This window comes from Magallana gigas, chromosome 2, assembly GCF_963853765.1.
Source record: "Magallana gigas chromosome 2, xbMagGiga1.1, whole genome shotgun sequence".
NCBI lineage: Eukaryota > Metazoa > Mollusca > Bivalvia > Ostreida > Ostreidae > Magallana > Magallana gigas.
Window position 1 is genome coordinate 38,349,538 of NC_088854.1, and position 27,616 is coordinate 38,377,153.

General features: G+C 33.2%; 2 protein-coding genes across 2 annotated transcripts; both read right to left on the reverse strand.

Annotated features, from left to right (window-relative positions):
• Positions 1-6,704: 6,704 nt before the first annotated feature.
• LOC117681080 (toll-like receptor 6) lies at positions 6,705-9,374 on the reverse strand. The gene has a single exon (XM_066076454.1). It carries the CDS (start codon positions 9,007-9,009, stop codon positions 6,934-6,936), a length of 2,076 nt encoding a protein of 691 aa, XP_065932526.1. The 5' UTR covers positions 9,010-9,374; the 3' UTR covers positions 6,705-6,933.
• A 9,333-nt stretch (positions 9,375-18,707) lies between these two features.
• Positions 18,708-20,085, reverse strand: LOC105330615 (probable inactive tRNA-specific adenosine deaminase-like protein 3). The gene has a single exon (XM_011432428.4). It carries the CDS (start codon positions 20,061-20,063, stop codon positions 19,113-19,115), a length of 951 nt encoding a protein of 316 aa, XP_011430730.3. The 5' UTR covers positions 20,064-20,085; the 3' UTR covers positions 18,708-19,112.
• Between the last annotated feature and the right edge of the window lie 7,531 nt (positions 20,086-27,616).

The window sequence follows — 27,616 nt, forward strand, 5'->3', positions numbered from 1 at the left end:
AACATTGCAGAACACCATGGGACAGCGCGCACTTTGAACATGCACAAAGTACGCGCCGTGGCTCTGCATTTTGATAAACTTGCAGGAGACACGAGGTGAGGTCACATTGACAGTGCTGTAAGGTCTCCAAAAGCGCAACGAGAGCTATGTTGGCGCGCCCAAGTAACGCATATAATTGCAGTATATAGACGCAGTGATAAGTCGACTGCGCTTGCACAGCGACCTCTCGGAATCTTTTGTGATGTCAATGCGTCTCTATCTCTATCCACAGCGTTTGAACGTGTTGTTTATCATTTTGGTGTTCACACAGCGACCCAAAAGAGCTGTTGCTGCGATCACCTTGCTCTCTTGAAGTTTATTCTGCCTTCATTACCGTTTACACCGCGCTTTCACGGCGTTGTCAACCATGTTGCAAAAACGTGAACAATGGCTGTTGTACAATAGAAAGCTATATAGTATTCTCAAACTTGATGTTGATGACATTGTAAAAAGTAGAAATTGTGAATGTTCCAGGCCATATTATAGGACGTAGATGGAATTCATGCCATTTTGTTTTTATGTTGATGGCCCTTCAATGTTTTCTAACAACTAAAAACGGTTCTTTTTTTGTAAACCAGTCTACTAAGATTTTTGTCTTTAACAAATTATTTAAAAATAGTTACTATTCAATAACAATTTACCTATTGTTTCATTAAAACAAAACAATGTTCAACTTGTTGTAAAGTTCAACCTTCTTATTTGTTTCCAATACCATTGTACAAATAAGAAATTATCTACCAATAAGTAAAGAACGTATTGTGCACGCCGTGCACGCGGGGAAAAAACTCTTAGTACGTCATGAGCGCTCGGTGGATACGAGAGCGCAGTCAATCGCCATGTAGAACTCTGTGAAAACACAGTTACACGCCCCGGAGGCTCCGTAGAAACGCCTCGGTCGCCGTCAGGACGCCGTGACATCTTCACTTGTAAAACTTTCAAATAAAATTGTACATTTTTCTGAATTTTACCTGCGTCCCTACGGCGATTCCAGGAATTTTACAACGCTGTGGTAATAAACTTGGTGTGACAGAACCTTTTGGAACATCTTCGGTTATGATATCGTAGCTTACTAAAATCCTTATTGTCGCACATACAGATAGAATTTTAAAGACTTATGCAGGGATAAATCATTAAACATTTCGACAAAGAAAATACACGTACACGTACAAATTAACACAATTGGCCCAAAACCAGTAATTTTAATTTGTATATTCTTACAAAAATATACATTTACTTAGATATATTTCAGGGACCAATAACAATAAATGCTAGGAGTCCAAATAACTGCTATTTTGTATATAAAGAACATATGTATCGGGACAGCTTTTGGCTTCCAAGCCAATAATTATTAAAACAACAAATGTGCACTGTTTGAGTGTAAACATTTGATAATCTTGTCATACATGTAATAAATAAGCACGCGCGTTTTCATAGAATTTAATGTTAAAAACACATCCAGTTTTCATTTAATCTGCAATATATACAAGTGGAATACATAGATGTAATTTTACTCTTTAGCTTGGGACAAAGCATCACAAGAGTCCCAAGATCCCATAGAACGTGGTTTTACATCCTTGTGGTGGTATTGGGACAATGCATGTGCTACCTCAAAGTTTAAACAAAATTATGACAGTTCCAAAATTTAGGAGAGCTTCGAGAAACAGACTCAAGACTGAATATGAATATTTTTATTTTAAACTAAAAATGACTAAAAACATTGAGTTTTACTTTTACAAAAATCAAAAGGCAGTGACTCTTGCAGTTATTTTTAGAAGTTATATGAAATATGTACAAAAAAATGCAGCGTGCTTCATCGCGCCCACTCTAGCTTTACTCACATAAGCTTAAAATTAATAAAGGACAAAATAAGGAATGATTAACTACATGTACATGTAGCTGTCATTTGGAAAATGAAATAAAAGTGTCATGCTTTTTTAGTCTTACTCCGAGTACCAGAAACACTCTACTTTCCTTTATTTTTCGCTCCTCCTCCGTTAAGGGGGTCAATCTTTTCCAAACGCGGTGGACTCTCCCCCGCAGCGAAGTCTAAATAACTTGTCCGTACATTTCCAGAGTCTCTGTTCGACACTTAACGTCCTTGATTCTATTGTTGGGATCGGAGAAGAGATGCTACTAGAATGGTACTAGTGGAGACGGACAAAATCTGAAAAATTATCTTTTGAGAGGAGAATACAGCTATTTAGGTGCGTCTTCTTTTTTCTTCCCAGAAACCGTGAGTTTGGTTGGATGAAACTCAACGCCGTGAAACAGATCAGAGAGTTCCCTGGATCCTTTCTTAGATCATTCCGTTCATGTACGGTCCGTCTGTGGGTGACTTGTTGGTGTCTTTGTGAAGAGTACTCAAACTTGATTCAAACAAGTGTGTGTGTGTGTGGAGAGAGAGAGAGAGAGAGAGAGAGAGAGAGAGAGAGAGAGAGAGAGAGAGAGAGAGAGAGAGAGAGAGAGAGCGTGTGAAATTACAATTCTAGCTGCGGATATGTGCACTTCCATGTTTTCTGAATCCGCTAATGAACACCCTTCACAAAGTGTTTTGTCAGTCAAATTATGTACTTTTACATGTATATTCTATATGATTTTACAGTTTGAAAGAATACGTAATAGTTCATTAGATACTTGTAATATTATCAGCGTTTTATTGGAGTTGACAGAAACTGAAATTAGGATGTCGTAGCTACCCAAAATGTAGTAAAATCTTTTATCCATAATTGATAATTTTCAAAATAGACCATTATATAAATAGTGCCTGTTTGGGAGGGTAACAGTTGAAATTGACACCCCAAGGAAACCAGTGTCAACCGACGCGAAGCGGAGGTTGACAATGGTTTTCGAGGGGAGTCAATTTCAACTGTTATCATCCCAAATAGGCACTATTTATTTTATTATACTGAAAGTCTTAATTCTATAGATTTTTTTACTGCTTTTACATTGCTTTTATATAGAGATGGCGTGAATTCCACGGCGAACCGTACGCGCATAATTTACGCGCATGTAACAATTCGTTTTGTTATACTTTCATGTTAAATACTGAAATCTGATTGATTTAGACGCAGTTTATAATCTGTTCTATTACCCTCAGCGTTAGCAACGCACTGAGCAATGGGTAACATTACGAATTGTTACATGCGCGAAAATCATGCGCGTACGGTTCGCCTTAGAATTCACGTTATTTCTATCTAAAAGCAGTGATGTTTTCTTTAAAATTAAGACATTCAGTATAACAAAATAAATAGTGCCTGTTTGGGAGGATAACAGTTGAAATTGACACCCCTCGAAAACCATTGTCAACCTCCGCTTCGCGTCGGTTGACAATGGTTTTCTCGGGTGTCAATTTCAACTGTTACCCTTCCAAACAGGCACTATTTATATAATGTTGCACTCTGCTACTCTTGTAACTTTATAAGTTTATTGTTTAACCAAATTTGGTTTGAAATAATTAGGAAAATGACAATAGATGATTAACTGTTATATAACAATAAAACTAATTTAGTGACATCTGAATCAGTTTCAATTGTGGATGTGAGCTTGAATTTTACTTTCGCTTAAAATTTTGATTTGATGGGTAGTGTAGATTTATTTTGTCAGCAATTTCATTCGGTTTTGTTTTGTTGGATATTTCCCTTTGCTATTCACATACTGTAAGTAAATATTAATTTGCTTATACAGATATTTGGTTTATAAACTACCGTCAAAATCGATGAGCAAAGCGGCCAGAAGACATGCCATCAATTTGGTATTCGATCGAATATCAGTAGAAAATTAGGTTTTTTTACATCAATAAAAATCGGAAACGGTTATTAAATTTTTAAGATGGCAGAAAAGAGATGGCCATTTTTAGACTATGTTAATCTCCTTTAGACAAAGATCTAATTATTAAGATGTAGGAAAATATATGAATTTTAACATATATATTTCGATTATTTCTTTCACTAATGAATAGCTTACAAAATTCTAAATCATATATCATGGGTACTTTGTTGATCACGCAGCCTTCGTGATGCCCTTTCAAATGTTCCCAACCAGATGAGAGACGTTGAGTTCATTGATTGCCAGGTATTACCGTAGATTGCTTATATTTTAAGCGAGTATTTTATTAATTTAATCGATTCCGCAATTTTGTGTTAAATAGCGAGAATATTTTCGTTTTTTAACATTATTATAAATACATCAATTTTGATTAAAAAATAAGTTCCCACAACTTTCGAAATTTCTCTTTAAACATATTAAGACTGATTTTTAATAAAACTAGCCTAAAATGTAGTTAAATTTCAATATAGAAACGTTCAATTTGTAAAGTTCCCCAACCTGTTTCTTCGTAGAAATTTTCTATTCACAACCTTGCAAAAAAAAAGGAAAAAACGGTTTAAAGAACTCAACGTTTTATAAATTGTGATTGTATTTATTAAGTTGAATTTTATATACTACTATAGTATATAATTCCGAAAGATTTATTCTTGCAATTTGAAACTTTTTACAAAATCAAATGTTTGTTTGCACACTTTAGAGTAGACAACCAATTTATTCAGACCAGCAGACCACAGTACTAATATAAGGACGATACAGTCTTCTGGCTTTGAAATTGGTTTAGGTAAAACAGAGTTGTTTTCCCTGGTGAATAAAACGAGTTTTGTCTTGGATGAATTGGATCTAAGAAACCACTTCTCAGACCATTGTTCAAAAATATTCAAATCACGATTGAAATTGTATTTAATGTCAAGTACGTTATATGAGGAATGTTGAGGCGCATTATCACCAGGAAACAAACTACAAGGCGATACCGTGTTTACGGCAACATCATTTACATATATAACAAAAACAATAATGGGCCTAATATGGATCCATGGGATACACCTGTAGACTCTTTTTATTTATACAATAAAAGATCTAGATCTGTTTATATTACTTTTAGGGACCTTTGACATAGATAGAAAACCACAAAAGATACGTTTATAGCTTTTAAAAATGAGACCACTGTGCCACACTCTATCAAATGCTTTGACAAAAAACATAAAACCATTTATTCAAATTTATCTTCATCGATGTTTTGAACAATGTCACGGTAGGTTTTAACTAATTAATACACAGTAAAGAGACCGTATAAAATTTTGCTATCAGTAAAATTAAACAAAACCTATTAATAGATTTTCTCCCCCCCCCCCCCAAAAATGAAAAAACAAAAATCTTTAAAACAACAATCTTTTTTTCTTTTGATGGAGTAGCTAATAACGATTTTATAATTAAAATTGCTAACATGGAAATTGCAAATTTCATATTGCTTTTAAACCATTGGTGACGCGATTTACACATCTATTAAAATGCGACCGTCCCGATTTGTTCATTGAATTTGTGAAATATATTGATATTCGAAAACATGTACTAGCAAACTGTGGACCCATCATGTTCGTCAAAGACCAATTTTCGTGGATTTCTTTGTTGAGTTGATCAACGAAATTGAATGTCTATTTAATTGCAATACATGTATCTTATAATATATTTTATTGACATAAATGATCTTGACCTTTATTTTGCTTTTTTTATGGATGAACGAAACAAAATTACACCCATTTTGGAAAAAGAAACAATTAAATATGTCTAAATTGCATGCATATATCTATGTGGATGAATACAGATTGCTGTTGATAAAGGCTCCCTTAACTACACTGTATCATTGCGGAATGTCGCATTTTATTTTTTTTATTGAGAGCAAATACGGTCAAAATTTTCTATAGATAATTGAAATTAGAATCACATCTCACAAAATCATTGTTGCATTGAGGTCATATTCAAAAATGCGGTGCACTACATTATGTTGGCAAAGTTGACGCATGGTTTAGCCATATGCACACCTCTGATGTATGTACAATTGACCAACTTACTATCTTGAAAACTTAGGAGGAGTTATCCGTACAATAGGGTAACCTATATGCAATATTTTGTCAAAAAATGATAAAGTTCAACAGCTATTATTTTTTCATAAATTATCAGAAATCTAAATCTTAGCAATTATGCTCACCTCATATGTATGTACAATTGATCCGCAAAAGACCAACTTCATACATGTATCTTGAAAACTGTAGGAGTTATCCGTACAATAGGGGTAACCTATAAGCAATATTTTGCCAAAAATGACAAAGTTCAACAGCTGTTATATTTTTTCATAAATAATCAGAAATCTAAATTCTAGCAATATACACCCCTCTAACATATGTTCAAAACGATCTGCAAAGAACAACTTCCTACCTTGAAAACTGTAGGAGGACTTATCCTTACCATAGGGATACCCTACATGTATATGCAATATTTTGTCAAAAAATGTCTAAGTTCAACAGCTGTTATTTTTTCATAAATTAATAGAAATCTAAATCCTAGCAATATCCACACTTCTTATACATATATGTACAATTGATCTGCAAAAGAATAACTCCCTATCTTAAAAACTGTAGGAGGAGTTATGCGTACAATTGGGGTAACCTTTTGGCAGCCGCCCCGCACACCCACCCTTCTTTTCACCATTTCAATAACCGGATTTTTCCGTTGGAAAACCCGTTAAAAATTAAGAACAAATTTGATACAAGACTTATTATTATGCTAATGATGTGCACTCCATTTGTCGTTTAAAACTCAAGTACAATATCAACAACAAGGCATAGGGGTTCTAGTTTTAATCGCGAACATATATTTATATCTACATTTTTAAAAAAGAGGTACAAACTGTATTCAACAACTGAAATATATATAAAACATAAAAATCACAGAACATGCCAAGAGATTCTACATGTTTTGTAATTATGTAAAAACAAGAAAGTTATATGTAAATGCAGGTTGTCGCCTCATAGTTACAACTCTTGTTTATTGCGTAATACAGCGGCCAAGGTTTTACGGGAATATGTTGTAATGTTTCGTTTTCTCGCTGTCTAAATTTCCTGAAAGAACATCAACTTGGTAGACATTTTTATTGTAATTGTTCGTGCCATCCTGTTCCGCCATCCGTCCTTCAAATGCGTTATTTTCGTGTCCCGATATTTCGGAAGATTTTTTCTTTTCCTTACCGTGCCCTTTATAAGAAAGCGAAAAAATTAATCTGTCTAGGAAAATGCTATCGTCTTTTTTGATGTACGTGAATGTCTTTAAGCTTGTTTGTAAAACTTTGGGCATTTCTTCTTTAGAGATTTCCTCTAAAATAATCACCAGCAGATGGCGCTTTCTTTCGCTTATACTCTGTCGCAGGGCTTCTTCAAATTCATACAAACAATAACTACTGTCAAGAAAGTGTTTGGACACGATTACAATGGTGTGCCTGCTACCTTCAATGCAGTCCACAATGTTCTCTGTAATCGTTTTCCCAGGCATGAAATCCCTCTGATGTAAACAGAATTTAAAATTTCTCAGTGCTTCAATTTCATTATTTTCAAATATACTAGTGACCCATTCTTGGTCTTCATTGCTGTAAGAGACAAATGCATCGTAAGTTTTCTCTTCGAACGCCTCTTCTGACTGAAAAGGCAATAAAATATGAAACCTAGTGTACGTCAAAATTCGGATTTCTCTCCGGAACTTCACCAGTATTATGATTGTAACTAAAAGGAAGACAGATAATATACTTAAGACCACTACGCCTTCTACTACAATTGTCTCTGTCGTCGTGACGTCATTTGTACACAACAATTGAGACTCTCTGAGATCCTTGAGCATAGTTCCCCTCAGTTGTACAGGGTGATAACATTGCATTTCTCGAATGAAATCATATCTTGCGTACTTTTCCTCGCTCCATTTCGATTCACCAAGAACAAATCGGATGAGCTCTTTCATGTCTTCCGTACAAGAACAGTTCAGAGGATTGTCGGAGAAGTTTAGGAATATTCGTTGGATATTAACCAGGCTTTCTAGCACTGGCACCTGTATCTCGGTAATATTGTTCCCTGTCAGATTGACATGCAGCACGTGCTTGACACTGCTATCCGCGTCGTTATATTTGTTGCTGACATCCAGTACCTGCACGTTACAGTGGGAAATGTCCATTAATTTCAGAGTTGGGTAAAACACGGCCCAGTCGTTCAGTAAATCGTCCACGGAGTACTGTTTTCCAAACGACGTGTAGGAAAGATTCAGGGTTTCCAGAACCGGGTAAAGGGACCTCTCAGTCTTGACGTCAACGTAGAAAGTACTAGGGTGTGAATTAACACTGTTGTCGTACGTTCTCAAATGTTTGTAGTTACAAATATGGCTTACTTCAAATATATCCTTGTACAGGTTTTGGGCATCGTTTACGACTGGGTCGTTTTCTATGTCATGAACTCCTGTCGTTTTATTTAACAATTTCTCAAAGAAGATTTCAGTTGATACCCCAAAGTTGTAAGTCATATTGCTTATTTTCATTTCAACAAGACTTTCATCATTGCCACACAATGCGTCTTGTGTAATGTTCACGATTGACCCCGCGAAATACACCAAATCAAATATGTCCACGAGAACCACATTATTTATCAAAACGAGGTATTCCAATTGATCAGGGAATGTTGCAAGAGTTTTACTTTCATAATCACCGTAGAACTCTGTTAGTAAGCAATTTCTCACTTTCAGTTCTATGAGATTGTTTGCCTTTCCTGGCCATCGAAGTGAAATGTTAGCCCCTTCTAAACATTCAATGTCAAATCCGTATTTTACATTTCCTAACGAAATGTAACTTGCAATCTGACTGTAGTTCCACATTCCGGAATAGTACTGGTCAATGGTACAAGTAAAGTAGAATTTTCCCGGAGAACTCCTGTTATTCTCCACACAAAATTCATCCCACCCTTGGGGCAAAGAGCTGTTCGAAGAAAATGTCACCGTGCTATTTTCTTCCAAATTCTCAGTTGCCACACCATTACCTGGTGGTAATGCAGTAGTCATTCTCGAAACCATTCCTAGAAAAACAATGACTCCGAACAAAAACAATAACCATTTACACATCCTTACTTTCAGCAATTATTTGGGCCACGAATATGTATTTTAGCCTGAAGGCACGACTTTGTAATTTCGGATTTTTTTTCCCTCTACCTCTATGTCTCTCGATCTGAAGCTGTTGTTTCAATATTAAATCAGGTAATCCCGTTCAGGAGTTATGAAATTCCAATTAGATAGAGCCAAACAGAGCACTAAGTTCATTAATCACGATCCTATAATGAACTGTGCCAGTCCACGAGCGACAGGCGAGTGTGTGTACTTTGCAGGGTTTACTGAAAGTAAGAAGAAGAAGGAAAGAATGTTTTATTGGCGTGTTAAAATGCCTTAGACGAACGTAAAATGTGGGATTGCAGGACCATTAAACAGTAAACAAATCACGTGCCTGCGGGCTTATTTTTTTTCTGGAGCGAAAAAAAGCTAATTTGTGCAACTTAATCAATAAATCTAGACATATCATGATTCGTTTTTTATTTTTAAAAATTGTTTATTCCAATTTACTGTCAGAAATTAATAGTTTTATATTAATTCTTTACTTTTATGATGTTGTATTATTCATGCATTGTCTGCGGAAGGCGATGGCAAATACGTACGCAACTGACTCACAGTTTCATTAATGTGTTATCCAATTATAATTGTTAATGTTTTTAATGATATGCAGGTTTTGCTTTATTTTTTTATAGTAAACTTTTTGTTCATTTCATTTACAAAAGGGTTTTGAAAAAGCAGAACGTTTGATAATGCAAATAGTATTTTCTTTATGAATTAGAAGTGATGGGGGGATGCGTATCACATTAACATAAAACTCACTGGCATACTGTGGAATCATTAGAATTCCTGGTGGCTCAATTTTCGTGGTATCCGTGGGTAGCCTTCCCCCACGAATTTACATCCTTGACGAAAACAAATGAAAGGTCAGTTTTCTTACTTAAACTGCAAAAAGGACGCATCCACGAATTAACATCCCCACAAGTAAGCCAAAAACCCACAATCCACAAAAATTTGCCCCCACAAATTTAAATGATTCCACAGTATATATTTCACATTTGATAGCTTTATATCAACCGCATATCCCATTTTAATTAAATTATCAATTTAAATTAATCAATTTCTCGTAATGTCATAGATATAATGTATATTGAAGGCATTTATTCTCTCAACATCAAGCATATATGGTACATGGAACAAATTTTATTACATATTACATTACAAATTACATTATAATGTACATGTAACTTTAGTCAGAGGTACAAAAATTAAAAATATACATGTAGACAATTTAATTGTTAGGATAATAAAAGTGGGGACGGATTTATAAGTTGAACTCGAGGAGGACAGACTACCTCGAGTATCTTTGTAATAATAATCAAAAACAGTTTTCTTTAAAAATGCACGTAACATGTCAACAAGTGCTTAAATTTTAGCACATTTGGTTTATGTGGAAATGTTTTATCTAGAACATTGTTCTTGACTTGTGATATTGCTTTGCAAATTAGTTTTTTTTTTTGGTCTTATTTACAACAAACAATAGTTTATATTCAAGTTTCTTGTATTTGTTCTCGCAAAGGGTCTGTTAACTTCTTTTTTGTTTCAAAATAGATCTTTAAAATATTTGTAAGGCCTATAAAAAAAATTGTGTGTTTAGGGTAACACTGTAATTCTGCATGAATCCTAAGAATTTTGTGCCATATTTAAAAAACAGATTTTTTAATAGAAATAATATAAAATTCACAATCGGATAAAAACAGACATCTAAAAATGGTAGGATCGGGGCATTTTTGTAGGTTAGGTCGGGTTACCCTATACACATCTTTTTTTAGGCCTAAACATTAAAACACGTACAGACGATATTTAATATTTGATGAGATGCATGAAAAATATTTGTGTCATTCCATCACCAATTAAGGTTCATTTATATTTAAGAAATATATAGGCCTATATATATCAAGGTGATTAAATATTTGTTGTGTCTCTTTTAATTTGCAATAAATCAGCACTTCCCTTCTTAAAGAATTTTTCTAAAAATAGTTAATGTGTATTTATCACGCCAAAAGATCATCTATCATTTTTAATTGTAACACCATAATTCCAGAGCGATCAATAATTCTTTTTTGATATCATTTTGAATGGAATCTACAACCTAATTGGAAGTATCTAGATGATGATGAAAGTATGCGTTTTAGAAAAACAAATTATTTCTCACTAAAATATACAGGTTCCATTACCTATAAAACGGCATTATCCCATTCATTTTAGTGTGATTGCCAAACAAACTAAAAACAGCTATGACAACGGGTCATGTGCAAAACTGATGTCATATTCTTATTTTGGATACAATGTATTTCTGTCCTCCAAACGCAAAAATTCGGTAAATGCGTTTGTTTAATAAAAGCCGTTAACCACAACCCCCCCCCCCCCAAAAAAAAAAAAAAAACAACAACAAAAAGCAACAAACAAAAGCACACAACAATTAAAGATCGATGCGTTTTTCTTGAGTCATTATCTATAACACCTACTCTTCGTACTATTATTCCACGGATTTGGCATTTTTTTTTTAACTTTTCACTTTTAGAACTATACAATGATTAATGTTTCATGGAATTTAAAACTAATATTTAATAATTAAAGGAGTGTTGGGAGTAGTAATCAATCTTTTTTTTCTTTCTTCAAAACATTTCAAAACGTGTATATAAATTATACGTCTGACGTCATAAGAAAGAACGAATGTGGTATCGCAAGATATGAAAAACATGCTTTTGCGACATCCTTAATCTTACATATAGGTTCAGAAATTGGAGCTTTTGGGGGAAAATATCATAATACGGTACTTAGTATAGTACAGTCATGTATCTGTAAAATCGTATCTGTTATACCGATATGAACTACATGTATATAGAGAGCACTTTTTTTCTGCTGAGACTATCTCCGATAAAATTATTTGTTGAAAACTAGATTAATAACTGAGTAGATTGAATTACTTAAAATATTGTATTATATTTATAGATCAGTGAAGAAGGACGAGGCAAAAAAAGAAGTGATATGTTGATACTTTTTCTTACATGGAATTATTTTTATATTTGGAAGTACATCATTATTGTGTGTTTTCTGTGTTTTCAATGCATGTTTCCCCGTATCGATCGGTCACAAGAACAGTACACGAATTGTAAGCCTCTGAAATATTAGATATTTAACCATTGTGAACATATTTAATTACAATCATGTATTTGATAAAAATATCAAAAATAACAAATTTGATCGTTATTGAAAAATATTTGTACTTTAAAAAAAAAAAGAATCAAGGAGAAAAGAGAAAGTACGCAGTTGATGTCAATTACGATGTTGGAATATTCTGTTGTTCGTTTCGAAATTAAAAATGGCCAACATACACAGATTTGGATGTTTCTTACTCAAAGGAATTACACGTACTTCGTATGAAGCTCCTCATATACATATTACCCTCACCAACAATTCAAATTTGTGCTTATTATTAAAATTCCTTACTCCAAAAAAGTCGATATGTCCGTACAAAAAAATCTTACTTCAGCACATAAATATTTGTCATAAGGATGATAAATTTTAATATTTTTTTAGACAGGAAAAAATCTATGGCACAGCGATGAAAAAAACCTTGATTACTTGTTTTCTCGATCATTCACCGAGTTCAGCATCTCTAGGCACAATGAAGTCAACTTAATTTTTTAACCTCTGTACACGTTGCGTTGCCACAGATTCTGTCGTAATTCTAACCAAACAAAATTATTCTTTTCGTATTTTTTTTTTCTAAAATAAACAGGTACCTATCCCTGGGGAGAAAAAAACACCATGTGACATGTCAGGTAGATTTAGGAATGCATGCACAGTCCGCTTAGTGTATTACTTTTATTGAATCAATACCATGTGAAGTTTTAGTCATATATGTTGGGTTTGGTGTACAAATGTTATTTTGACACACAACAAACAACGCCATCACTATATCTGATAGAGAAATCGACAGCCATGTATAAAATGGCATTCTAACTGCAACTTTTTGCTATTAAAACCGTAAGCGCTTCCCATCTACTGTGATCTGCATTAGTGCGAAAAAATTTTAATCCCTATACTTAAAAAAATTATCGTATAAGGATAATTGTTTAACTGTTAAATTTAGATAGTGAGCGCCTATTATTTAAACTTGCAATTTATGTAACCAACAATTTCAGCGAAAGCAATTCTCCCCGTTTCCACTACATCAATTTCAATGTTTATTACTTTGCCTTTTATTCGACTCTGTTACGCACACAGACACCAAGCTAAATTTAACGTTGAAAAAAATTAATTACTATACAATGTATTTCAGTAGCGTATAACGAGGTTTTTTGGTTTTTTTAAATTTTGTTGAATATATAAATTCTTTTTGTTAAGCATACTTCAAAAATATAATTTTTTTTCTTGTGTGTGTAATGGATCCATATGGTATATATATGAGAACGTTAATGATAAAATTAATATATGTAAATACATGTAATTGTACTAAAACTTGAGTTCTGAACCTAGGCATTAATTTGAATCATTCGCATATTTTATTTATATTGTTACTTTCAAATGTGTTATACTTTTTAAAGTAGTATTTATAAACTTTATAAAAGATCTGAACAAAAAATATTAACCAATATGTTGCAGCTCTGCTTCACTAATTAATTATTCCGGAAAATCGTAAAAGTTGATTTACGACTTTAGCACATATATATGTTCTGAATTAATTATCAAAGCGCCTACAGTGAAATAAAAAAGGTAGAATTTGCTCAGAGATGGATGGTGACAAATAATCATAAAACAGCTAAGTGTGTGTGGGGGGGGGGGGGGGGGGTTAGTAGAATGCGGATTGTTGACACAAAAAACACGCTGGTAGAATTAAATCATCAATAAATTGTCCTTGCTGTGTTTTTCCAATCAAGCAATCTTGAAAACCTGGGTTTGATGGAATCAAAGGAGTTGAATTGATTTATGTGCTGTAGGTTGATCGATATCATTCGATAGAATTATTGATCTGTTGATTAATTGATTGATTGATTAAGGAATTAAGTACGTTCCTTCATTTAATGTTCAGGTTGTTACGTGCCGATCAACAACAGCTGAAAATGAGTCATAGTCTAAAATCCCTTTTTTACATAAGCAATTTATATGTCATTATGATAGAAAGTGACCCAATCTCTCCATTTGATAAAGAACATGTATTTTTTTTTTACAACTTGCTTTTATTAAATTAGGGACTATCTTAGATACAGATGTTGTTTGGCCAAATAGAACCATTTTAATATGGCCTTGGACTTACAGTATGACATAACAATCTATTTCTTGCGTCAAAACAAGTTAAAAATAACTCTGGGTTCAAGTGAAATATACACCCATTGTGTAGTCTTAGCTCTAAAACCCAGACATATCTTGTTGATTTCAAAGAGCCATTGCTGAGAAGCTGACATGCCTACGTCACATTGCTGTTTGATACAACTACCCAAAGTCCAAGCTCCTGTTAAAATGGTTCTATATTTCGTGAGTGCTTGCACTAGGCAAGATCATAAACGAACGTCCCAAGGCTAATGATGATAAAGTTGCCATACCCAACGGTATTTACAAATTGTACTGTATTGCTGACTATATAAGTCAATCTACATAATTAACAGTTGTGGAATAACTCTCTCTCTCTCTCTCTCTCTCTCTCTCTCTCGTTCGTTTCAAATGGCTTAACTTAGATTGATTTGAGGCTTGCTTTATACATGAAAGATCCTTCATTCTATGAAACAATGCAGATTTATTTTTTCTGAAATATTTACATTCAGTGTATATTTCCCCTTATATTTGCATAGGAAATCTGCAACGTTCAATTTTCTATTTCGTGCGCCATGAGCACAGATACACAAATTTTCACGTGTTTTGAGTATATTTATTTTTGTAAGATTAAATGAAACTTCCAATCTTACATAACCAATTCGATATGTACTTTTGAAAACAATCATTAATATATATCTACTCCTCAATGAAAAAGATTTTTCTCTACAAAGTTTCTGGCACTATATTTTTTGTCGCCGAGCTAACTAAATAACTTGTTAGAACCATTTTAACAAGAGCTTCGACTTTGGGTAGTTGGTGTCAAACAGCAATGTGACGTAGACCTGTCTATTTCATTGAAGGCCACTCAGCCAATGCTCTTTGAAATCAACAAGATTTGTCTGGCTTTTGAGCTAAGACCACGCAATCGGTGTATATTTCGCTTGAAACCAGCGTCATTTTTAACTTGTTTTGACGCATTTCGGCAAGAAATAGAAAGTAACGTTCTACTGAAAGTCCAAGGTCTTGTTAAAATGGTTCTAATATGGCTGTTTCATGTATGTTTCATATCCCTGTCTAAGAGCTCAAATAAAGGCTTAGCGGCAAAACACAATATTTCATACAAATAGACATCAGTATAAAAATATAAATATAAGCATTGAATGCTTAAATGAAACAAATCATTTCCTAACAAATTTAAGCGGATTCTTTGACAATTTTTGATAACTATATTTCAGACATTCGATTTGCAATTTCACATTTATCTTATCCGTTAAAATTTTTCCTTTTTTCATTCTTGTATCGGATGCGATATATGCTCGTGTCAATTGAGAAAACCAATCAAATGATTGTCTAATTCAATACTGTTGCACAATTTAATCATCATTAAAAAGTGCACCGTGGTTTGAGACCAAAAAAACCCTCTTGGTACAATCATTGCATTAAAAAAAAACAATTGTAAATCATTTACGCAAATCGATTTGGCGTTGCAATACAAGTACAAGTGCACTTTTCTAACCTATTTCGGTGTAATTCTATGAACCCCCTGCTATATCTCAAGAAGATGGAATACCAAATATAAGAAGAAAAGTTCAAAGCTGTAAAAAATCTTTAGGTGATGATTTTTTTACACAGTGACAAGATCAAATGCATGCCATGCTTCAATGTTTACTAAATGTCTTCATGCACCAAAAGTTGAATATGAATCGCAATTTACAGATTCAAATTAAGATCTCTCTCGATCTCTCTCTCTCTCTCTCTCTCTCTCTCTTTTCAAATGGCTTAACTTAGATTGATTAGAGGCTTGCTTTATACGATCCTTCATTCTCTCTCTCTCTCTCTCTCTCTCTCTCTCTCTCTCTCTCTCTCTCTTGACGCAAAACAATTTTTCTTGAAACCACGACAAATTACCACACGCAGAAACATATTAAAATTGTGACAGAAATTAGAAATGTAGCATTGTAACACGTGACTGAATGACGATAATTAAAATTTCATAACTATGAAGAAATAAAAACAAATGAACAAACAATTAATATCTTATATAACTATCTCGTTTATCAGAATGACATGCGTTTTACAAATCATTGCAAACAGTGAAAGATGAGACATACCCCCTGCAGGCCCGGATCCGCTGTGGAATTTTCCCAAGGGTGCGATGGATTTTTTTAATTTTTTTTTTGCGATGGGGGTTCATTGCCTCTTTTTGGAAAATTTAAGAAGCGTGGACCTCCCTGCCCTGACCTTTGCCCGTCTCCTTCGATCTGATCATGACCTACTTCTGTAACAATTTTATGTATCGATTGCAAAATGTGTTTATGAAACTAAAGAGAGCAAAGCTCATTAGATCGGAAGAAACTGTTACAATGTTACAAAGTACATGTTTTGTAAAGGACGTACAATTAATTGCGTGGTACCTCTTTACGCAAAACAAAAGTTGGGGTTTTTTTAACGTATATTAATATTAAGCTATTATATATCAAACAAAAATTAATCTTTCAGGTTTCAACAAGAGAAATTCTAGTATTTTTGTACTACGGAATAAAAACTTTTTCTGACATTGGAGTAAAATAAAACAGTTTAAACAACAAAATTTTATGAAAGCATTTCATTTATTGGCGTAACTAGGTATACGAGGTAGTCTGTCCTCCATTAGTTTCATTTTGTATAATTTTTCCTAACTCTCTAACCCTTATATTTATATATGTTTACCTCTGACCAATTTATAATTTATATGTATATTTTAATGTTATTTTTTGTCCTCATGTACCATATGTTTGAAATGGTTTTGAGCGAATAAATGAACTGAACTGAACTGTAATGTACATGTAGCGCTAAACCTCAAGCATCACTTCATACACAATTGCAACATGGATAAAATAAATGAAGATCAGACAGAAAGGTGTCTTCCCACTTAGCTAAAATTCTGACAGAAATGCTTTTACACTAGCTGCTATATAAGCCTTCTCCTATACATTTGAAGTAAAAAAAAACTTGATACTTCATAAATATAGCCATCAAAAGAACAAAAATTAATTTCCATCATAACTGAGAAACAAGTAATTAAACTGTAATCTTAAGATGTTATTATACTCTAATCAAATTTTGGAGAGTATTGTATTTTTTTTATTACCAAGAACCATACGATTCATAGGTTTAACATATATACATAAGTAAAGTGAACAAACATATGTAGACATTAAAAAAAAACCAAACAAACAAAAAGCATCATATTGTAAAATGAAAGGCATTGCTATAAAATCATTGTAGCTTCTACACATTCAGCAATTATGTATTATTAGAAAACATCATGAAGATTGCATGTAGCCTTTGCAATAAACTTGTAAGCAGATCTTTTTGTATATTTTCACGGATATATGATGTTTAAATAAAACCAATTAAAGATCCTTATGTTTCTAATTTTAAATTGATTAACTATATAAAGTTGTGCTATCATGACAAAAAATAAATACCATATTTTTCTTTTATAAAGTAGAGTCTATTTTGCTTTTCTTGGAAGATCTACTGGGGCAGAACACTGTTTAATTCACTCCAATGTCAGTTTTACATGACATTTGAAAATGACACTGACAATGAAAATGACAATCAAAATAAAATTTAACAATAACCAGCTGCAGCAAAACTCTAAAGCTATTTATTAGAATATTTCATTATTTCCAGCTTATCGCATTTGTCAGATATTCATCTCATCAATATTGTATGTTTTTTCATACAGAATATGAACTGAGGCGTTTTTAAAAAAAAAAGGTTTTACCGCCTACGATAAAGTATACCAGTAACTAAATGTTCAAGGGCCACGTCGCTCACCTGAGCAGCAATAGCTACATGTATAACTCAATCACAAAACATCTATACAGCTTAGTAGAGTATATCTTGCTAAAAAAGAAACATATTTTTTTCTCTACAGATCCTTAAGTTTAACATTAAATTCTTTTTGTAATTTCACTTTTTGAGAATAAGATGCCATTGTATGTAGACTTTTCTCTATTCATTCCAATGTAAAATATTTTACTCCCCATTGTGCCCCCTTACCCCTCCCCCTAGCTAGGGAACATGATTTGAATAACCTAAATCTACTCTACCTGAGGATGCTTAAACACAATATTTTCAGCCTTTCTGACCAAATGGTATTTGAGAAGAAGACATTTAAGACTTTCTCTATAAATTCCAATGTGAAAATGTTCACACATCCCCTTTGTGGTCCCAATCTAGCCCCAGGATCATGTTTTGAACAAACTTTTGAATCTACCCTATCTGAAAATGCTTCCACACAAGTTTCAGCTTTTCTGGCACAATGGTTATTGAGGAGAAAACTTTTAAAGATTTTTCTCTATTTATAACTATGCCATTGTGCTTCCACACTTCACCCATGGAAACTGGAATCAACTCTACCTGAGAATGCTTTAACAAATTTGGCCAACTGGTTAATGAGAAGAAGATTCTTACATACTGTAAATATTTATCATGATCTCTGGGGAAAGGGTTGAGTCACAATTGGAGGTAGGGGGTCAAATTATTTCATTAGAATATGTAGAGAAAAATCTTTTAAAATAATCTCAAAAAGTAATTAACCAGAAAACCTGTAACTTGTGTGGAAGCATTCTTTGGTAAAGTAGATTAAATTTGTTTAAATCATTATCTCCATGTACCAACAGATAATTATATTTCTGGTATAAGTATATTGCTACATACATTATGTAGGCTAGCTATCAGTAAAATGCATGTGTTGACAAAAACAAAGATTAAATTGACAAGCATTACCTTGTTGTACTATTTATTTTCTTATATCAGTTTTTTTTTTCAGGCAAAGCACATTTGAAAACTTCAAAGTTATGGTTTAAATCTCTTTCCGTATGGATTTGAAATTTTGAACCAAGTCCTCCATCTTCATGAGGAAAAACATAAAAGACCCGTCCAATTCTCGAATGCACTAAAGCCATTGCACACATGACACATGGTTCTGTGGTGGCATATAAGTCATATCCTGTACATAGATATTGTTCAGCAGACTGCATGGGGCACATTTCTGGTTTTTCATTATTGGCTTCTTCCAGTTGTTTGATTGATTTGTTTTCCAGTATACAACATTCTTCTTTTATATCCCACATTCCTCCTCCTTGTAAACGAGCAACCTTATCAATGCATAACATAACAGCATGCTGTAAAGGATGTTCCATCTGCCTCCTATCACATGATACTGCAAGAACTGTATTCACTTTTGGATCTACTATTATTGCTGCATTTTCAGTCTTTGATTTTTCCTTTTGATTAAATAACTCTTTCATGTGGCTTTGTATTTTATGTATTTCATCTTTAGAAAAGTAAGACAAGTTTATCAGTTTTGTAATTCTTTTGTTTTCATGAAATGTTACTGGCCAGTATAGCTTACACTCCTCAAACTGCTTTCGTGTTAGAGGTTTCAGTTTTGGCACTTTCGTCAAGAAAGGTTTTCCAAGACAGCTATATTTGACATCAGACAAAACTGCATCAAATTCTTCTTGTGTTTTGCCCTGGCATACTACTACTTGCAATGAACCATCTTTGGAATTGCACGATCTTACTCTTTTCAAATGTTGTAAATTTTCTAAAGGAAAATCCTCACAAAGCGCCTTGGCGACAGATGCAGTCTGCTTTTTACACTGTATAACTGATACAAAAACATCCGTCAATTCAACACATTTAACATAATCCTGGTGAAGAATTGCGAGAGGGTGATCGTCTGACATGGTTTTCAGCATGAATCAATACCGGATATTGTGAAAATGTAACGAAAAATAAAAATATAAACCGGAAAATGAATTTCCGAAATAATTTAACATTCTGTCAATGTTGACAAGTCTAAATAATGAGTAAAAAAAAAATCAAAGCAAGCTCAATTAATAATTATTTTTTATTTTCTCTCTTTATATATTTTATGATAATATCACAACAAAAAATGTGTGTTGGAAGTTCGGGATCGGAATACAAATGAATTTGGCCTTCACCTTGAATTGCAGACGTTTAGGCCCCAACATGTTTAGGCCCCAAGACGGTTAGGCCCCAGGTAAGATGTTTAGGCCCCAAGATGTTTAGGCCCCAAGATGTTTAGGCACCTGTTGTTAATAATAATAACTGATAGTTGAAAGTACATGGCTTTTAAGCACTTTGGAGCCAATAAATGCAATTTACTTTAATTTGTAGTAAACTAACAATCGTTACGCAAACATGGCGTTGTTTACTTTATATACAAGTTCTTGAAAAACTTTAATCACGAAAAACATTATGCTATTAACTTGCATGCACACGCTATCAATGATAGTATCATCGTGCGTGGTTATGTGTCCGTACTTTAAATCAGTTAATACCGTGATCAAATCATACTATCATCACAAAGAAACGAACAAATGTTATATAAGGGGAAGTATTTCATTATTGATATTTCAAGAAAAGAAAACAAATTATTGTATTTTTTTCTATTATAGGAATTATACAACACTTGAATGTCATAAAATTGTTCAGTAAGCTTATTTATGGCAACTGATTTATACATAATATTTTTAAGAACCCTTATATATCCTAAAAGAATTCACCTACTTATTACCCAAATACAAGTGAAATATTATTTCTGTGATCAAACTTGTACAATTAAAGGATATCTCCCCAAATAATGTAATTTTTCTGCCAATGAAGCTTAACTTGTATTTGGCCTGTCTTCTTTTGGAGACCCGGTGTAACGAAGAATATTGACCCGGGTTGAAAATGGACCCGGGGGTCATTTTTCAACGTTAAATATTGACCCGGGGGTCATTTTTCAACGTTGAAAATTGAGACCAAAATCGTGAAATTTATACCCGGGGTCATTTTTCAACGGTATGAGAAAGAATTTTCTAAACTCTGATGACCTCGACACGTTGAAAATTGATCCTGTTGAGAATTGACCCCAACCTCAGATTTTGGTCTGAACTGGAACTTACTCTACACGGTTTAAATGTACAATCATGTACATATTTGAAAGTTTCAGTTTTAAAATAAAAGTTTATACTGTCCGATATATATGCGGACGTGGCTGATTTCTTTTAGGTTGATATGTCCGATTAAACATTTTTGATTTTGAGACTGAAAATATGATATCCATTTATTATTACAATACTATGTAAATAAAGCTAAGAAGAAGACCGTTTGCTTCTGTGTAGAACAGGCGGGTAGGGCTAGAATACTTTTTGACATAGAATTGGTTTTCATTCCCTCGTGTGACAGAATTTAAAATTTAAACTTGTCATAATCTCTGATAAATATATCTAATTAATGTATGGCCCATTATCGTCACTTTTCAGGCAATTCAACAGAGCTCTATTCAACAGGCACCTGACGTTGTATATTTTTCTAATAATTGAAAATATATAACATTATACTGTTTTATTGGGTAAAGGGTATATATATTTATATTAAGATTAAAGGATATAATGTCATATACCTATGCTTAACTTAAAAAAAGTCAGAATACTTCCCTGACAAAATAATTAATAAATGGTTGTCATATTTTTTATCCTTTTTTATATATACTGTATTATACATGTATATATATACACAGCATATACATATTTATACATGTTTTAATTTTTTTTACGACTTAACAATAATTTTTCATAAACTTGTCAGATTAAATTTATTGAAGCACCATACTTGCCAACCTCCAACATGTGAAAATCTGGTCATGACCAGATTTGGAAAGTAAAAAATCTGGTCATAGCGCGTAACGACATTCACGACATATTTACCATGCATTTCATAGTTTATTGCAAAGGAGCATTTTAACTAACAGTTGCTGATTTTTAATTTTGTAAAGTGATCTGACACAGAAAACGGTAGGTTGTGTTCAGCTGAAAAAAAAAAAGCAAAAAGAGTTTCTGCTATATTAACCTTGCTTTTGAACTCTGAATAATGATGGCATGAAAGTTGTAAGTGACTTGGAAGACTTTTGTGTATTAAAAAACATTCTATACATGAATTAGCGTTTTTGAATGTTTAGTCAGATCATGGGAATTCATTTTCCCAGATATGTTGATAGGTACAAAAATATCGTTTTCTTTTTGTTGGTTTTGATTCCGCTGGCCGGGCCTGGCCCCGATGAAGACCTTTTCTTATTGGAAGCCATCACACTTAATGATTTAAACCTTCGCTTAGTCAAAACAACTCACGATGATAATTACACTTATGTGTCTGTTATAGCCATCGGCATTGTTTACGCGTTACGTAAATCCAAGCTCAGCTTGAGTTCATAACTGGAAGTCAAAGGCGCAACGTAATTTACAAACCAAATCCGGAAATCGGGTGATTTTCGGGTTGTTCGACAAAAATCGGGTGATAAGCATGACCCGCCGGGTCATAAAAAATAATCGGGTGAAGGGTTGAAAAATCGGGTGTGACCCGACGAAATCGGGTCAGTTGGCATTTAATTTTCTGCATATGCAGAGTCATAGTTCTTTTTAAAAATGCAATTTATTTCAATATTTTGAGTTTTCAACTCCATTCTTTACCTGTAAATTAGAAACACAGGCAACTGGCGTAATATATTTTCTCAAAATTAAAAACATATACCCTCTACAGCAAAAATGTTATCAATTTAAAAAAGTAGGTTTGCATCTATATATACAGTCGGAGGATGGTTGATCTAATTATATTAATAGTATACACGGAAAGGCATGCAAAAAGTTGAATATGTTAAGATTATTCAAGCACACAATTGATAGATAAACACTTGTTAAAATTCGTCTTTTATCAGACCTAGATTGGAATATGGTGATGTTGCGTGGAGCAGCTGTATCGAGGGAAACTCCGAATTGCTTAAACATGTACAAATTGAAGCAACCAGGACAGTGACAAGGATCAGAGTTAATTCTTCTAAAATCATTTCATATAGTGAGCTTAATTTGGAAACCTTACAATCTCGAAGGGATAAACATAAACTAATTATATTCTACAAGATTATAAATGGTTTAGCACCACAAGATACGTTAGATTGAATTCAATCATATTTTCTTAGGTCGAATGAGCTTTTTTACTATCTACCACTATATACTTATTTCAATAGCTTGCTCCTTTTACATGTAAATTATGGAATAATCCTCATGCAGAAAAGAAAATTTCATCAACTTCATCTTTCTTTAAGTCAAAACTTAAAAAACAAAATATACATAGAGCTTACAAACACTCCAGTTAAGGAAATAGGAAATATTATTTTACGTCAATTACGGAATAAAGCTAGTACATTTTTGTAAAGCTTACTTATTTAAGGATTTTTTAACTGATGAGAGTTGATGTTTATACTGTGTCTGAATCTTAAGGAAATGTGATTTTCCCCCTAGATGTTCAAGATACACTCAACAAAGAGACGAACCTTTTAAACAACTTATTGACATTATTGTACCTTTTTATATGAACTATATACGTTATGGTAGTTCTGATTTTTTTTTGTATAGATACAATTGTAAAATTGTTTCCTATGTGTATATTTATATAAGAGTTCCCAGGCGTTTTGATTTTCTTAACTTACACTGTTTAAACCTATTTAAGTATTATACATGCATATTTACTTAATATATAGTTCCCTTTTATTTACTGTTCTTTTCAAATGGGCTGGATCATGAAAATCTCATTCTTATGTTTGTACAAGTATCTCTGTAAGTATAAATGAAGGTGATAGGTGTGAGTGAACATGTCTACCAACAATATGTCTTACAATCATATATGGTATTTATTCAGATAATTATTTAATATTCAAGTATCCCCTGTCTTATATACACATAATATCAATGCTATTCTGTATACTTGTAATATTATATTCTTATGACCATAAATAATTTCCTCTTGACTTTGTATGCTTGATGGGGTTTACATACATGTAGGATAAGACTGTTATCCAATCCATTTAATAATTTGAACATTCTGTTCAATAAAACACGTTTAAATTAAATTGATGATGTAGGTGACTGTGCTGCTGTATGATCTTCTACAATATATTTCTATTCAAAAATGCAATTTACCAATTTAATGACGAAAACAAATACTGTTAGTAAGTTTATGTTCAATTTTTTGTGATTAAAGCAATTTAGAAACTATTAAAGCAAAATTATTTTATTGTCATCCTGTACGAAAATTAGGTTGCTAACTTGCTACATATTCCATGAAGTAGAATTGTTTATGCCTAGAAAAATTAGCGATTTGATGATATTTATTTACATCAGAAGTTATCCTAACGGAACAAATAAAACACAAAAAAAATATCGGCTTTCAAGATATAGTTACTACAGCATTGTTCATGAAAGAGTACATGTAAACATATCATCATTTTATCACGGAGTGAAATTTCAATGAACTATAATTTAAGGCATTTTGTATAAAGCTTCAACTTCACATTTCTTTATTTGTTATCAAATTGCTATTATCTTTATCGCATCTTGTCTTTCAAAAAAATTAATCCCAAAACATTTGTTTACGTAAGGCGTAATTGCTTAATCGTTTTAAATTAACTCTTAACTTTGTAGAATTGATATAATTGACTCACTCAATTTGAAGTTTTACTCCGTGTCATCTGTCACTCATGCTTATAGTGCTAATTACTATTGTTTACTATTCTTATTTATATCATTTGTTCATTATTATCATCAGTCAAGAATGAGGCTTCGGATTGTTCGGGTGTAGTTTTTGGATTTCCAGAATTCACCCTACCGACCTAAAGTTCAAATAAAGTGCTTTTTAACATCTAGAGCATTTTAGTTTTATTGTCGCCGAATATATAGAAACACCTTATTTTCCCCGGTGATAGTTTGGTGGAGATATCCTAAGGGTAATTCACCCGGGACTGCTGCATAAACTTTGTAGCAGTTAGATTCCGTGTACCAGCACCTAAGCGAGTTTCCCCGAGATTATCTTATTCAACGTGTCAGAAATGCAACCCAAGAGCAGAGGATTACCCCGCTCATTTCGACCATCAAACCAGCGTCGCTGCTTTTCGAGTTTCTGGACATCCCCAGGACTTGCACGACCACACTCCAGACCTGAATCCTGTCCAGCATGCTACAGGTGCGGGAATTCTTTCACCCGCGGACACCTGTATTTGTGTCCAGCTACACGTTCGGAGTGTTTCGTGTGTGGATTACTTGGCCATTATGCTAAAATGTGCTTCTACGCAACCATTCCTTGCCATTCTCATCCGCGGAAAACTTACCCGGATTCTCCACCAAACTATCACCGGGGAAAATAAGGTGTTTCTATATATTCGGCGACAATAAAACTAAAATGCTCTAGATGTTAAAAAGCACTTTATTTGAACTTTAGGTCGGTAGGGTGAATTCTGGAAATCCAAAAACTACACCCGAACAATCCGAAGCCTCATTCTTGACTGATGATAATAATGAACAAATGATATAAATAAGAATAGTAAACAATAGTAATTAGCACTATAAGCAACAATTAATGGCAAGAATAACTCAACACCGGGACAGGGGACGCTATAGGGTTTTTGTCCGATCACTTTTGCGACGGACATCAACCAATAAACATATAATTTTACATTGTCTCCTGTCCTGTGTTTCAGGTATGTAGATTTTATTTGTTCTTTGTATTTTTAATTTTTATCACATTTATAGAAAACTGATTATGCTGCTGAACTTTTTAGTAATGATTTAATATCATCAAATTGTGTCATGAGAATTTTGCATTTAGCTGTATTATTTTTAAATTACCAGTAAGGTTTATCTCACTTAGGTAATGTGTAAGAATCAAGTAACAACATTTTTCTATTTAGCTTACTGTACATATTTTTGATTAGAAACTGATTTTTAAGTTTAAGCACTTTTCGGATATTGTATATCCGCCATATACGGGTTTTACATTTAGTTATGTAAACACTACATTTTGTGCAAACGCGCAGTCCATCTTACTGTTTTTCCTATTTATTCGTTACAAAAAGAAATATGCAGAAAGTATCAATGTAAGTGAACTTGTCCTGTGATATTGAACATCTAATCAGGCTTTAATTGTTTTATGTTGATTGCAAGTTAAGGTATAATTTAGTACTTGTGCACTCATGCTCAATGTTGCGATAATGCGAGTTAAGATAATAGATGTGTTAAGCTTAACCATAGTCAGTGTTTGTATATAGTAGATTAGGTTTTGCAATGATGTTTGTCATCTTTGTTAGCTCCCCCTTTTTGGATAAATCCGGAAGTTAGGGTTTTGTATTGTTGCCTCTCTGTAAGCAAGCCCCCCCCCCCTTTTTGTGTGAAACCGGAAGTCACTGTCATCCGAGTTGTAAACAATCACACGTGCATTTTCTATTTTTGGTCTGTTCCTTTCAAGTCCCTCTCTAGCCAAGCAAATATATTATTAGCTAATTTCCCCCATTAGAATGTAATTACACACTTTGAATTTGATCATTTATTTTTATAATAAAGATGTATAGTAGACATATTATTGCACTTTCATTTTGATTTTACAGTGTACCATTGTTTTTATATCTTTTATTATAATTATATTTGACATCACTTTTGCGACGGACATCAACCAATAAACATATAATTTTACATTGTCTCCTGTCCTGTGTTTCAGGTTTAAAGAATTTAGTTATCACCATAACCCCAATCACACGGTGATAAGTGCGAGAGGGAATTATCACGGAGTGAAATTTCAATGAACTATAATTTAAGGCATTTTGTATAAAGCTTCAACTTCACATTTCTTTATTTGTTATCAAATTGCTATTATCTTTATCGCATCTTGTCTTTCAAAAAAATTAATCCCAAAACATTTGTTTACGTAAGGCGTAATTGCTTAATCGTTTTAAATTAACTCTTAACTTTGTAGAATTGATATAATTGACTCACTCAATTTGAAGTTTTACTCCGTGTCATCTGTCACTCATGCTTATAGTGCTAATTACTATTGTTTACTATTCTTATTTATATCATTTGTTCATTATTATCATCAGTCAAGAATGAGGCTTCGGATTGTTCGGGTGTAGTTTTTGGATTTCCAGAATTCACCCTACCGACCTAAAGTTCAAATAAAGTGCTTTTTAACATCTAGAGCATTTTAGTTTTATTGTCGCCGAATATATAGAAACACCTTATTTTCCCCGGTGATAATTTTGTAAACTGAACTTGGCTGGATGGGTGTGAATACAAAATTCAGATAGTCTCAGTTTTAACAAACTGAGAGGGTGAAAACACGAAAATCTCACTACGACATACTATGAATTAAAAAAATAATCATTTAAGTCTCATTTTTAACCCCCCCCCCCCCCCCCCCCCCC